The sequence below is a fragment of the Eutrema salsugineum genome, unplaced genomic scaffold, assembly GCF_000478725.1.
Source record: "Eutrema salsugineum unplaced genomic scaffold, Eutsalg1_0 scaffold_5, whole genome shotgun sequence".
NCBI lineage: Eukaryota > Viridiplantae > Streptophyta > Magnoliopsida > Brassicales > Brassicaceae > Eutrema > Eutrema salsugineum.
The window spans coordinates 12655236-12667363 of NW_006256612.1; the positions used below are offsets into that span (position 1 = coordinate 12655236).

The 12128-nt window shown below is 38.5% G+C and overlaps 2 protein-coding genes across 5 annotated transcripts; one reads left to right on the top strand and one right to left on the bottom strand.

Annotated features, from left to right (window-relative positions):
- The first annotated feature begins 1424 nt into the window (after positions 1 to 1424).
- Positions 1425 to 6277, top strand: LOC18993971 (lysine-specific demethylase JMJ25). Of its 3 annotated transcripts, none has more exons than XM_006417554.2 (14): positions 1425 to 1611; positions 2188 to 2779; positions 2860 to 3002; positions 3101 to 3200; positions 3303 to 3435; positions 3529 to 3583; positions 3692 to 4337; positions 4420 to 4749; positions 4844 to 5215; positions 5312 to 5381; positions 5456 to 5541; positions 5639 to 5758; positions 5856 to 5926; positions 6052 to 6277. In XM_006417554.2, exons 2-14 carry the CDS (start codon positions 2198 to 2200, stop codon positions 6152 to 6154), a joined length of 2811 nt encoding a protein of 936 aa, XP_006417617.1. In that variant the 5' UTR covers positions 1425 to 1611; positions 2188 to 2197; the 3' UTR covers positions 6155 to 6277. The 3 variants fall into 3 exon arrangements, with proteins under 3 accessions (XP_006417617.1, XP_024008336.1, XP_024008337.1); XM_024152568.1 differs by having other exon boundaries at positions 1426 to 1634; XM_024152569.1 differs by having other exon boundaries at positions 1426 to 1611; positions 2224 to 2779.
- A 603-nt stretch (positions 6278 to 6880) lies between these two features.
- Positions 6881 to 11054, bottom strand: LOC18993972. 2 transcript variants are annotated; one of them, XM_006417555.2, is made up of 3 exons: positions 10947 to 11054; positions 9246 to 9999; positions 6881 to 9164 (listed from the first exon to the last, which is right to left on the bottom strand). In XM_006417555.2, exons 2-3 carry the CDS (start codon positions 9963 to 9965, stop codon positions 7050 to 7052), a joined length of 2835 nt encoding a protein of 944 aa, XP_006417618.1. In that variant the 5' UTR covers positions 9966 to 9999; positions 10947 to 11054; the 3' UTR covers positions 6881 to 7049. The 2 variants fall into 2 exon arrangements, with proteins under 2 accessions (XP_006417618.1, XP_024008983.1); XM_024153215.1 differs by having other exon boundaries at positions 10755 to 11002.
- Positions 11055 to 12128: the final 1074 nt, after the last annotated feature.

Consider the following 12128-nt stretch of genomic DNA (forward strand, 5'->3'; position numbering starts at 1 on the left):
AATCGAACATGCACGGTGCTCATTAGTCGGAGCCCTTTTTATGTTAAGAGATAAATATGTTGAGACCTTTTCTTTTGTTCTTTTTTTTTTTTTTTTTTTTTTCTTTTGTTCTTATAATCAAGATACTTGTGTAATTCTTGCAGCTTAGACTGTATTTCGGATCCCATGTATTTCGCAATTTTTTTATCCCTACATAAATTACAGAATTTAGTAAAACTGAGTTTCCATATATTTCATGAACGTATAAGTATAAATTTGTTAAATTTCATATGCATAGTTTCTTTGAAACATATATATGGTATAGACTGGTAGTTGAGTTGTAACACTACATTTCTGAAATGCTTTCAAAACAATACTCAAAAATATATCGATGTATAACATCATTTGAGAAATGAGAACTTTAACTTCTTTTTTTTCTAAAACGCACTAAGTTCTTGATATACAAAATCAAATAGTATCTTTTATAAATAGAGGTTCAAAAACCCAATTCTCATTTTAAACATCCAGAATATAGTCGATCCCAATAAAACAAACATCCAGATTATAGTAGACGATCACTCAACTAGTTGGTCATTCAGAAGCTCATCTATACAAAAAATCACATTTGTTAATGAAAATTAGTTAAATAAGAACCAAAAATCAGCAAACATGTATCAATACGATTATATTTCACACCAGAAATCTTCATATGTTAATACTAACAAAAAATTATCCAGATTTAGATACAAAAAATATTGATTAGTAAACTGTAACCACTTCGAAGTTAATAAAAAGCCTCTTCCTGTTTTGATAGAATAGACATGTCAATGTTTGAATTTTATTTCCCTGCGTTATAATAATAATAAAAAAATAATGACTATTTAACGAAGACGAATCACGTTTACATGAAATTTTAATATGCTAACACAAACGGGTCTGTCAGTTGATGGAAACCGGAAACGTTGTCAACCAATCATAACACTGGCTTTTTTTTACATCTATTATGCAACACTGCATAGAATAACATAAATCAGACCAACAGATTAAATACGATATACAAAGTTCTTACCAAAACCCGGCTTTATTGTAAATCAACGGAATAATAGAAACTCACCACCATCACTCTAACCAGCAAAATAAATTGAAAGTATAATGATTCGGGTTAGAGCGATTATTATACATCTACCTGTCTATCATGTATTATTGTGATTACAAATAACTAAGTAACATAATTTTTAATCGTTTACCCCCAAAAATTATCGTAATGTTGTAATATGTAGATTTTTCATCCATATTTTCCTTTTTTTTTGTAACTGTAATTGGGATTTGTACTTATCTTCTGATTGTATATTGGGGATCCCACTTTGAATAATTGAAAAAGAAAAAGAAAAAAGAAAGAAAAAAAAGAAGAAAAACAAGTGAACTTCTGTTCTGTCCGAATGGGGAGTTCGCTTCTTGGTTACAGTGGCGAAAAGGAAAACTGAAGACAAAAGAAAAAGAAAAAAAAACACAGAAAAGAAAAAAAAAACACAGAAAAGAAAAAAAAGCGGAGATACAAGTATCCTGAACATGATTGGTCTCTCTCCCATCTGTGACCTCTGCAATTTCTCTCGAGCAAAACCCTAATTTCAGGTTTGGGGCTTCCTTCTCTCACTGTAAGCAAAAGCATATATGAATGTGTCTTTACACAGAAGGATACACTTATATACATGTCGAGACTTTCGAATTTCGATCTTACAGTCTCTTCTTCAAACGAGATTTCAATTATTCCTTCGATTTTTGACAATTAGCGTCTACCGAGCTTTCGTTCTGTCTTAGAATCTGTACGCACTCTTATTCTATACACATATCGATATACAGATATGTTGTAGCATGTATTTGTTGAGCTCTTGGGGTGATATTTCTGTTCAGTGATTGATCATGTGTGCTTCCGATTATTATTAGTTCGGTTTTGCAACTCTCTTTCTCTCTGTCTCTTCTCCAAACTCCTTAAGATTATTGTTTCAGTTTAGCTTCGTTTGATCGAATGTGTTCGTTGATTTGGGGGATTTTGCCTAGGGAATTGGATTTTGGGATTGTCATAAGCTTGACCCTCTCGCTATAATTGAGCAAGAATTTAAAGCTACCAATTATGTTTTTCCTTTAGTGAGTGCTCAATGTCTGAGTTTAGTTTGAAAGTCTACTGATTTGGCCTACAAAACAATGCAGGTCAATATTGATGCAAATTTGTGATTCTGTGATTAGAATGAGTGCTAATGATCAAACTCGATCTGGCTCCGGCAATGGAAACGGCAATGGCAACGGTGAGGGTATTCTCGGGATTCCAGACGATTTACGGTGCAAGAGATCTGATGGTAAACAGTGGAGGTGCACTGCAATGTCCATGCCTGATAAGACCGTGTGTGAGAAGCACTACATCCAGGCCAAGAAACGGGCTGCTAATTCAGCTTTTCGAGCGAGCCAGAAGAAAGTGAAAAGGAGATCATCATTAGGTGAAACAGATACATATTCCGAAGGGAGAGTCGATGATTTCGAGATACCAATCACCAGCACTGAGCAATATAGTAACGGTGCTGCCTCTGCTTCCAAAAATGATAGCTTTAGAGAGAAGAGACATGATAAAAGCCTGATTCGATACGCGCCCGAGACACCTATGATGAGGAGTTTCTCTCCACGTGTTGCTGTGGATTTGAACGATGAGTTGGCTGGAGATGCTGAAATGTTTGAAGAGAGCTACAGATCCTTTAGGACACGACCAACTGCTGCTATAAACATATCACAGCAAAGCATGAGTCCTATGGTACATTAATTTGTAGTTTTACATTCATATTTGTCTCTCTGGCTTATTAGGACTGAGATAACTGTTTTTATGGGTTATAGGAATATTCAGCAGCAAGCACAGATGTGTCTGCAGAGTCTTTGGGGCAAATTTGTCATCAATGCCAGAGAAAAGATACAGAGAGAATAATATCTTGCCTCAAATGCAGTCAAAGATCCTTCTGCGACACTTGTATATCGACACAGTGAGTCTTCTTTTTCTTTTTATTCCGTGTATATCAGAATCCTGTAAACCTCTGGTAGAAAGAGTTCACAGTACTGAAGATGTCTCGTGCACTTTAAGGTACTCTGAGATATCACTTGAAGAGGTCGAGAGAGATTGTCCTGCGTGTCGTGGTTTGTGTGATTGCAAACACTGCCTGCGTGCTGATAATACAATAAAGGTGGGAACTTGTATATCCAGAGATTCAAACCATTGCTACTTGCTACCTATTTTGGGGATAAATTTAGGACCATGAGATAACTCTTTGTGAAAAAAATTGCAGGTGCGGATCCGGGAAATACCTGTTTTGGACAAGTTGCAGTATCTTTATCGTCTATTATCAGCTGTCCTTCCAATGATAAAGCAGATCCATGTTGAACAATGTACAGAAGTAGAACTAGAAAAGAGGCTTCGTGGTGAGACGAGTTTTTATTTACTGTGACGCCTGATGAATCATTTTATACGAGTAACATTCTTTGCGGTTAACTTTAGTTTGTTTTGCACTGTAGGAGCTGAGATTGATCTTCTCAGGGCAAGATTGAAAGCCGATGAGCAGATGTGCTGGTATATCTCTCTTACTTGACTAAGATTTTCTATCTAAAACTGCTTCTATGTCTTTTGGACACATTGTATTATAAATACATGTTCTTAAGGAAGTTTGGTCTCATACAGCAACGTGTGCCGGATACCAGTTGTTGACTACTACCGTCATTGTTCCAACTGCTCATATGACCTGTGCCTGAGATGCTGTCAAGATCTACGCGCTGAGTCTTCGGTTGAGATTAGTGGCACTAACCAAAACATAGGAGACAAAACAGGAGTTCCTAAACTAAAACTCAACTTTTCACACAAGTTTCCTGAGTGGGAAGCCAACGGTGATGGGAGCATCCCCTGTCCTTCTAAGGAATATGGAGGCTGCGGTTCCCAGTCTTTGAACCTCGCTCGCATTTTCAAGATGAATTGGGTTGCAAAGCTTGTGAAAAACGCAGAGGAGATGGTTAACGGCTGCAAGGTATCTGATCTTCAGAACCCTGAATTGTGTGATTCCAGATTCTGCAAATTGGCTGAGAGAGAAGAGAGCGGTGACAACTTTGTGTACAGCCCGTCACTTGAAACGGTTAAATCTGATGGAGTAGCTAACTTTGAGAAACAGTGGGCAGAGGGTCGGCTTGTTATTGTGAAAAGGATACTTGATGAGTTATCTTTATCTAGATGGGATCCTGAGACTATTTGGAGGGATATAGACGAGATCTCAGATGAGAAACTGAAAGAACATGATCCATTCTTGAAGGCCGTAAATTGCTTGGATGGGTCAGAGGTAAATTGCTTTTGTTCTTCATTTCTTCATATTGCTCCAGGTGGTGTCACAGATTCATTAGTGTTCATAACTTGCTTCACAGGTTGATGTAAGACTTGGAGAGTTTACAAAAGCATATGGAGATGGAAGAAACCAAGAGACAGGTCTTCCACTATTGTGGAAGTTAAAGGACTGGCCGAGCCCTAGTGCTTCCGAGGAGTTCATATTCTACCAGAGACCTGAGTTTATCAGAAGATTTCCGTTTCTTGAGTACATACATCCCCGGTTAGGCCTTCTGAACGTTGCAGCCAAGTTGCCTCATTACTCACTTCAAAACGATGCAGGTCCAAAGATTTGTGTGTCTTGTGGGACATACAAAGAAACTGGTGCTGGCGATTCATTCACCAGTATTCACTACAGCATGCGAGACATGGTACATTACTCAGCTCTTGGATTTATATGAACTCACATTTGTCTTATTTTGGTCAATCAAGTGGTTCTCTCTTAGTAATTTGAGTTTTAATCAGGTATATCTCTTAGTGCACACATCTGAAGGAAATAAATTAGAAAGTGTGAGAGAGACGAAGCCTGGTCCAGGAGAGCCCGATGAGGAGATGGGGGAAAATGAGTCACTTGTTAGCCCTGAGGAAAAACAAAAGGACGCAGAGTTAGATGATCTATCACTTGGTAGAGTCAATACGGAGAAGAATGAATCTGAGATGATGTTGAGTGTCAATCCAGAGAACATAACGGATCAAGTTCACAACATGGAATCCTCTTGTATGTCTTTATGTGCAGGAGGATCCCAGTGGGATGTGTTTCGACGCCAAGACGTTCCAAAGCTGGCCGAGTATTTGCAGAGAACATTCCAGAAGCCCGATAGTTTTCAAGCTGATTTTGTGAGTCTTATCTGCTAGATCAATAAATGAAGTGTGAAAGTCGTCTTTTTCTATCTCAAATATTTGACTTTCCTAGTGTGTTTACGCGGGTTTCAGGTGTCACGTCCGTTGTATGAAGGATTGTTCTTAAATGAAGACCACAAGAGACAACTAAAAGACGAGTTTGGTAGGAAAACCAAACATTCTGTTTCTATTTCCAAACGCTTATTGCATGGAGTGATGACCCTTCTATTGTTTCAGGAGTTGAGCCATGGACGTTTGAGCAACGTCGTGGTGAGGCCATCTTCATTCCGGCTGGATGTCCATTTCAAGTCAGAAATCTTCAGGTCATATATTTTTATGCAACAAAAGGAATCAAATGAGTTTCTCTTCCATTGCGCTTACCAAGAAACTAAATTTTGCTCACATGTATACAATTCTCAGTCGAATGTTCAGGTGGTGCTCGACTTCTTGTGCCCTGAAAGCGTTGGAGAGTCGGCAAGACTAGCTGAAGAAATCCGGTGTTTACCGAACGACCATGAAGCAAAACTTCAGATTCTAGAGGTAACAAAACCTATGATTCCGTCTCTCGTTTGGAAAAAATCTCAGTGCCATCAGTTCTAAAATCCTTGAAATTGGTTTGCGTTTTTTTTTATAACAGATAGGAAAGATATCGTTATACGCAGCGAGCTCAGCCATCAAAGAGGTTCAGAAACTGGTCTCGGATCCAAAGTAAGTCGAAAGAATTTTATGCCAAAGGCCCAAAACTAATCTAAGGAGTGTGAAGTGAATTTGGACTGACGATAAGTATGCTTTTTTTTTTCTGAAATTTGGTTCCATTGTTATGACTGCAAAAGATTTGGAGCAGAGCTTGGTTTTGAGGACCCTAACTTAACCAAAGCAGTCTCCAACAACTTGGATAAAGCAATCAAGCGGCCGCAGCAAATCACCTGCACGTGATCAGTCGAGATTTGTACAGTAGTATTAACATTGTTGTGACTTTAGCTTAAACTACTATTCAGGATTTGTATGTATCTGTGTATATGCTTTATTGATCATTTAATTGTATGCATGAGCATCATCATTCCACTTCAATTCTCTTTCTTAATATGGACCATATAAAAAGTCACTTCAAATAACTCCCACGAATTATAGGAACATTACTTACTCCACAAGGAAATAAATAATAAGAATAGTATAGTCAAAAACAAAATTTTTGGTTTTTATTTTTATTCCCTTGTAGTTATTTGTTTCACTGTTTTTAGGTATTTTATAATCTTTATAATTATTGAGTTGAAATTTTGTGGAGCCACTCATAACTATATCTCTAATACTAGTATCATATATCTGATGGATTTACAAATGTATGAATATTTCTTTCTAAAGTGAAACAGTTTTTGTGAATGTGACCAGATCTGAAACTCTTCTCGCATGATAATCTAACTAGAAGTGGATAAATCATACGTTTGTAAATCCATCAGGTACGTTTGTAAATCCATCAGGTACACGTCCAATTATTTAGACACGTAAATTGGGCAATATCAACATGAAATTGGGCAATATCAACATGTATTCAATGAGATGAAGGGATTTTCTCATTTGAAGAAAGATAACTCAAATAGCAGACTTTAGCTTTCAGGGAAGGAAGAGAACAAAAAAATAAGAATAAAAGTTGTATAGAAGAAAACAGCCTTGGAAATGTTGTGTGTAGCGTTGTCACATTTGACCCAACAAAAAATGAAAAACAAAGAAGAAGGGTATGAAATAAAACCCTTTTGTTTAAAATTTCTACTTCTGTACACATTTATTCTTTAGAAAGGCCATCTTTCACAGCCAACACCCAAACTTTTAAGACCTAAGTCTCTGAAGCTCCTCTGCTACGCTTAAGTGAAAGCTTCAAAACAATCGGTGGAAGTTTAGGATGTTCAGTTATCACCGGCTTTGAATCCTGTCTACGATCCAGAGCCTTACTCTCACTTGTTATTGCATTAAGAAGAAAGGTAGGTTTTGAATCCTCTATTTGATCCAAGGGCTTACTTGCTGTTGCTTTCTTTACAAAAATGCTTCCATCTTCTCTTCTTTGCTCCAAATCTTCACTCCCATTGTCTGACAAAAGTTGTGCTCTGTTACACGCTTCAGCTGAGCGCTTTTTCTTCCTAGAGCTTTCACTTCTTCTCGGTTTAATCGTGCTCATCATTCTCTTGGTTGTAAGAAATCCAGACTCAAGAGCTTCCAGAGCCCGGGTGGTCAATGGTCGCTTTCTTGTGCTCTGTCTCCTAGGACCATCTGTATTAGTCTGTTGGCCGTGCTGTTGTTGTTCTGATGAACCAAGTTCTTGACTAGTTGCCAGATCATTGGAAGGAGAACTGTTAATTTTTGAGCCTGAGATGGAAGGCGGCTCAACGGCTTGCTCTTGTTCCAGATCATTGGACGCGCGTTTTTTGCCTGAGTCTGACACTGAACAGAGCCCGTTTGGTTCTTTTTCTGATGAAATGAGTTCAGGAGCTGTTCTTATCTCCTCTGGTGAACAGTTTTTGTCTACACCGGAGATGGAAGCTAACCCATTTGGTTCGATCTCTGACATTTCTTGAATCTCAACAAGCGAAGAGGACGGTCCAGTTCCAGTCTGTTTTGATTGATCAGACTTTAAGTTCATATAATCAACGGATAACACGGTTTCATCTCTCACTTTGTCCTCATTCATCTCTTCACGAGTATTATTTAGATGTTGGACCGCACATAAACTTACCTGGTCTGATTCAGGAGATACCGTCCTTTTTGTGTCATCACCCGGTAAGTGTTCGAACACTGGACTTTCTCTTGAAAGGCTTTTTTCCCTTCTAATGCAAGCACTGAGCCGTCTGCGTTTTAACTGTGGGGCAGAATTTACTGAATGATAGTTAGCTTCTTCTTGTCGGTTAGACTTATTCTTACTCAACCTCTTTGAAAAATCTTTAACCTTCTCCAAAGTCTCATCCCCCTCCTTTATACCAGAATCAGCCCCTACATAACCACTTTTTGTGTCATCACCTGGTAAATGTCTCCATCTCCTAAACCCAGATAATTTTTCACGGTGGTCTAGACTCGTATCAATAATCGTGAATCGCATTGGGTTATCCACTTGGTTCTTGGCATCCATAGGCATCACTTGGGACTTTTCCACGCTCTGAATGACCTGGGAATTTTCCAGCATAGAAGAAACTTTTCCTCCTAGAGGATTCTTTGGCTCAGAAACTAGAGATTCTGCATTCAGCTTCCGTAAATCACACAACTTTCCTCCTGCAGCCAAACTAGTGTCCACAACAGTGAATTTCATTCCCTGAGTTCCACGGTTAGAACATGGAGACCTGAGGTAACGATGTCTTTGACTACCAGACGGGGAAGAATCTTCATCTGATTGGTCAGAAGAGTTCTCTGCAACAACGAATTCATTGGCGGCCGCTTCTCTAATCTCTCCTCCTATTTCAAACTCAAGAAGATCAGGCTCCGAAGCAACCTTCGTTAGAATGTCACTGACAGAATCAAAGTAATGATCGCCTTTGACAAGTTCCCCTCTTGAAAACCGTTTCACGCCAGGGACAATGAAAACAATGTTATCCTTACATGTGAAATAGCCTCTCTCCTTGGGCTGCTCTGAATGCCACCCTCTGGCTAGCAAACGCGGCCATACAGCTTCCCAGAAGATATCATTGCACCGGGCTTTGCTTAGACGCGAACTGCCGGTTAACTGATTTATTATGTCAGCAGATGTGAGTGAAGTGTAAGCTCCTAAGCCCGGGACCGAAGAAGGTTTTGGAGAAACCGTGAACCATGGTTTGGTCTTCACTGTTCCTGCTGTAAGAACCGTGAGATCTTCTTTTTCTTTACCAATAGCCACAGCGTCTACCAGAGGCCTCAGACCCACAAGATCCTTCACTGCGCTTACGTATTTCTCCAGAGTGATATTCTCTTCAGCAAATGACTTTGAGACCTGCGATTATTAAGATCAATGACCATAACGAATATATAGCAGCATTTAAGAATTCAGCACTAGGATGTCAAAGAGACTCACATTTACGAGCATCTGCTTCTGAGATTCATCGGTAATAGAAGGAATCAAACGGGATAACAACTGCTGTTGCCTCCAACCTGAATAGAGCTTTCTTCCATTTACACATTTCCGGTTCCGCTTCTTGCGGGAATCAGACCAACTGTGGTATTTAGCGGACTTGTAGAACTTCCCATAGTAAAACAACATTATCTCTCTTGTTCCTTTGTTCTCCATGAATTTCTTCACTAGAGTAAAGTTCTTCCCGAATGTATACAGAGCAAGAACAAAGCTAGCAACCTCAGAATCTTCCCAAGAACTGGATGATATCTCAGGCACAGCCTCAAGATCCAATCTTTGCTTCTTGGATTGGGAATTCTTGTCACTCTCGCCTCTCATCTTGGCAGAGCAACGACTTCTTTTCGCTTTTAATGATCTCAAAGATTGGTTCATGTCAACATTATCATCTCCATTTCCTTGTCCTTTCTGATGTGTGTCTATCCACATTACTGGGACAGGTAGTCCGACGAGAAAGGAATATAAGGAATCATCCAAAGCTTGAGGAGTCGAAAGAAACACTGCACGTTTGGATGCAGACATCACAGGAGGAATATCGACCTGAAACTCGGCTCCAACACGAGGCTCAACTTGTGGATCTCCACAGGCAAATTCAACATCAGAGGAATCTTCTGTAACAGCTGTTTCTTCCACAAGATTGTTTTCCTCATCCATCAGAAGAACCATTCTCAAAACCGTAGAGAAACCTGGACCAACTTGTCTGCATAAATCCACAAAAAAACTACATTTTCAATATTAAATCTTAATAATTAACATATAGGAAAGAGTTTGTTTCACTGTTATACAAACCTCAAGAACATACAAACCGAAAACGTATGATTCAAACAGCAAAGAGAAATCAATCGAAGTTTCCTGGCGAATCAGATTGAACAGTTGAAATACAGATACATAAAGATCTGAAACTCATTGCCCAAAACAACTAAAGAATGAAAAGTAAAAACAAACCTCAAGGATACATACATTGTCCAGAACAACTCAATGGGGTAAAGTACAAAGCTGAAACATTTTAGATCACAGAATCAAACTGAAGGTTCAAGTACTTCAGATCGTAAAAGAAATTAAGAGATACCAAATACTTTTGATTGAAACAAACACAGACACGGGAATTCTAGCAAAACCCAGAATAAACTAATCCAAAAGTTAGAGAAACACGAAGAGGATGAAAAGATCAAAGCTAGTGTTTTGAGAGCCCGATTCCATTGAAACGCAGACCCAGATTCAGAATCTCGCTAACCACACATATAATCAGACCTGATCAAAGCAAAACCACAAAGTACCGATCCCGAACATCAACAACTTGTAGAATAGCCATGTAAATTCTCACTGATCTCGTTAGGGATTAACCCACGAGACGAACATACCCCAAAGGTATGTATGCAAGAAAAGCAGCACAAGTCGAAATCTTTACGCAGAGAACAAAAACGTGGAAACACGAATGATAGACAAGTGGGGTACTTTGATGTATAAAAAGGGAGGATTCCGCATCTATCTAATCCCCGATTGTTTGCTTCTTTGATTTCTAGGCATGAACCCGTAGCGTTGCGGCACAAGAAAACCCAGAAAAGAGGAGAGAGCAAAGACATGGGAACGCGAAACGTGAATTGCCAAACACGGCATAAGAAGAAAGAAGGAGATAGATTTGATAACCTGAGTTGTAGTTTCTGAGATGTCTCAACTTTGCAATGTTGGAGTTTGTGGCACTGTGAGATTCTCAAGTGGGCAATGAAAACAAAGGAAATCGAAGAAGTATCGTGTTTTTTGAGAGAGAGAGAGAGAAAGAGCACTGGTCGCTCTTTCAACACCAAGTCTTCGAGAGAAGAATGAAGCACATAAGGTGAGAAAATACAAGTCGAATAAGTAATATAATCATATAAGATTTTTTATATGCGTTTTTGGGGATTTCCATTGGCCACTTTTTGAGGGTTTAGGGTGTATTGTTTTCAGTTAAAGTATCCAATAGTTTTTTAAAAAAATTTGGACGTGTTTTGTGTAAAGTCTTTTCTTATTCGGTCGGTGTGGCTATATATTATCGTTTGATGTCAATTGATCTAATGGTCAAGTATAAGAACTATATACAAAGATGTATGGTAAGAAAACCTTTATTCATTAACGATAAATTAATTTAATTATCGATAAGAGACTTGACCATGAGATTTTGGAAGGATATACATACATTGGAAAAAACTGACTGGAGTAAGATGTTTTGGATGTTAACGGGTTAGGCAATTGATGTTCAGTGATATTTAGTGCAACATCTAAAAGTTTCTTAAATAAATATAGTTGTGGAAACGACGTCCATAAATTTGAGATTGTAATTAGTGGCTAGGTGTACCTAATACGGCTGAGTTTTTTCTGTACTTGTGATTTATTTTGTTAGTAATCCCAAATGCATGACAATCCTTGACAGAGCTTCTTTATAAACCTGATAAAGGAACAACTATGTGGTCTTTTCGAAAATGTAAAAAAATGTTCTTTACTTGCATTTTGGTAGTTATTCGTTCTATCCATGAAAAAAATAGTTAACTTAACTAGATTTTTTGCGCTCTTTTATCTATGGAAAATTCATGGTAATATAACTAGGTCCATGTAACACTCTGAACACCAACGTAGAGGCCACAGCCAGTGGAGGTCTTCAATCGGGGCCGTTACAATCCATATATGTATTACTCCCGAAAACCATCAAACACCTTTTCTACTATCTTGTTATTAGTTCAATTATTTAACTGAAAATCTTTTTAATGGATTGTATCTGTCTTCAGAGTTATTATTGGGCCAAAGACGAAAGGACCCATAGGGCTAATATACGACTTTTTTGGTCTTCGTCTTCAA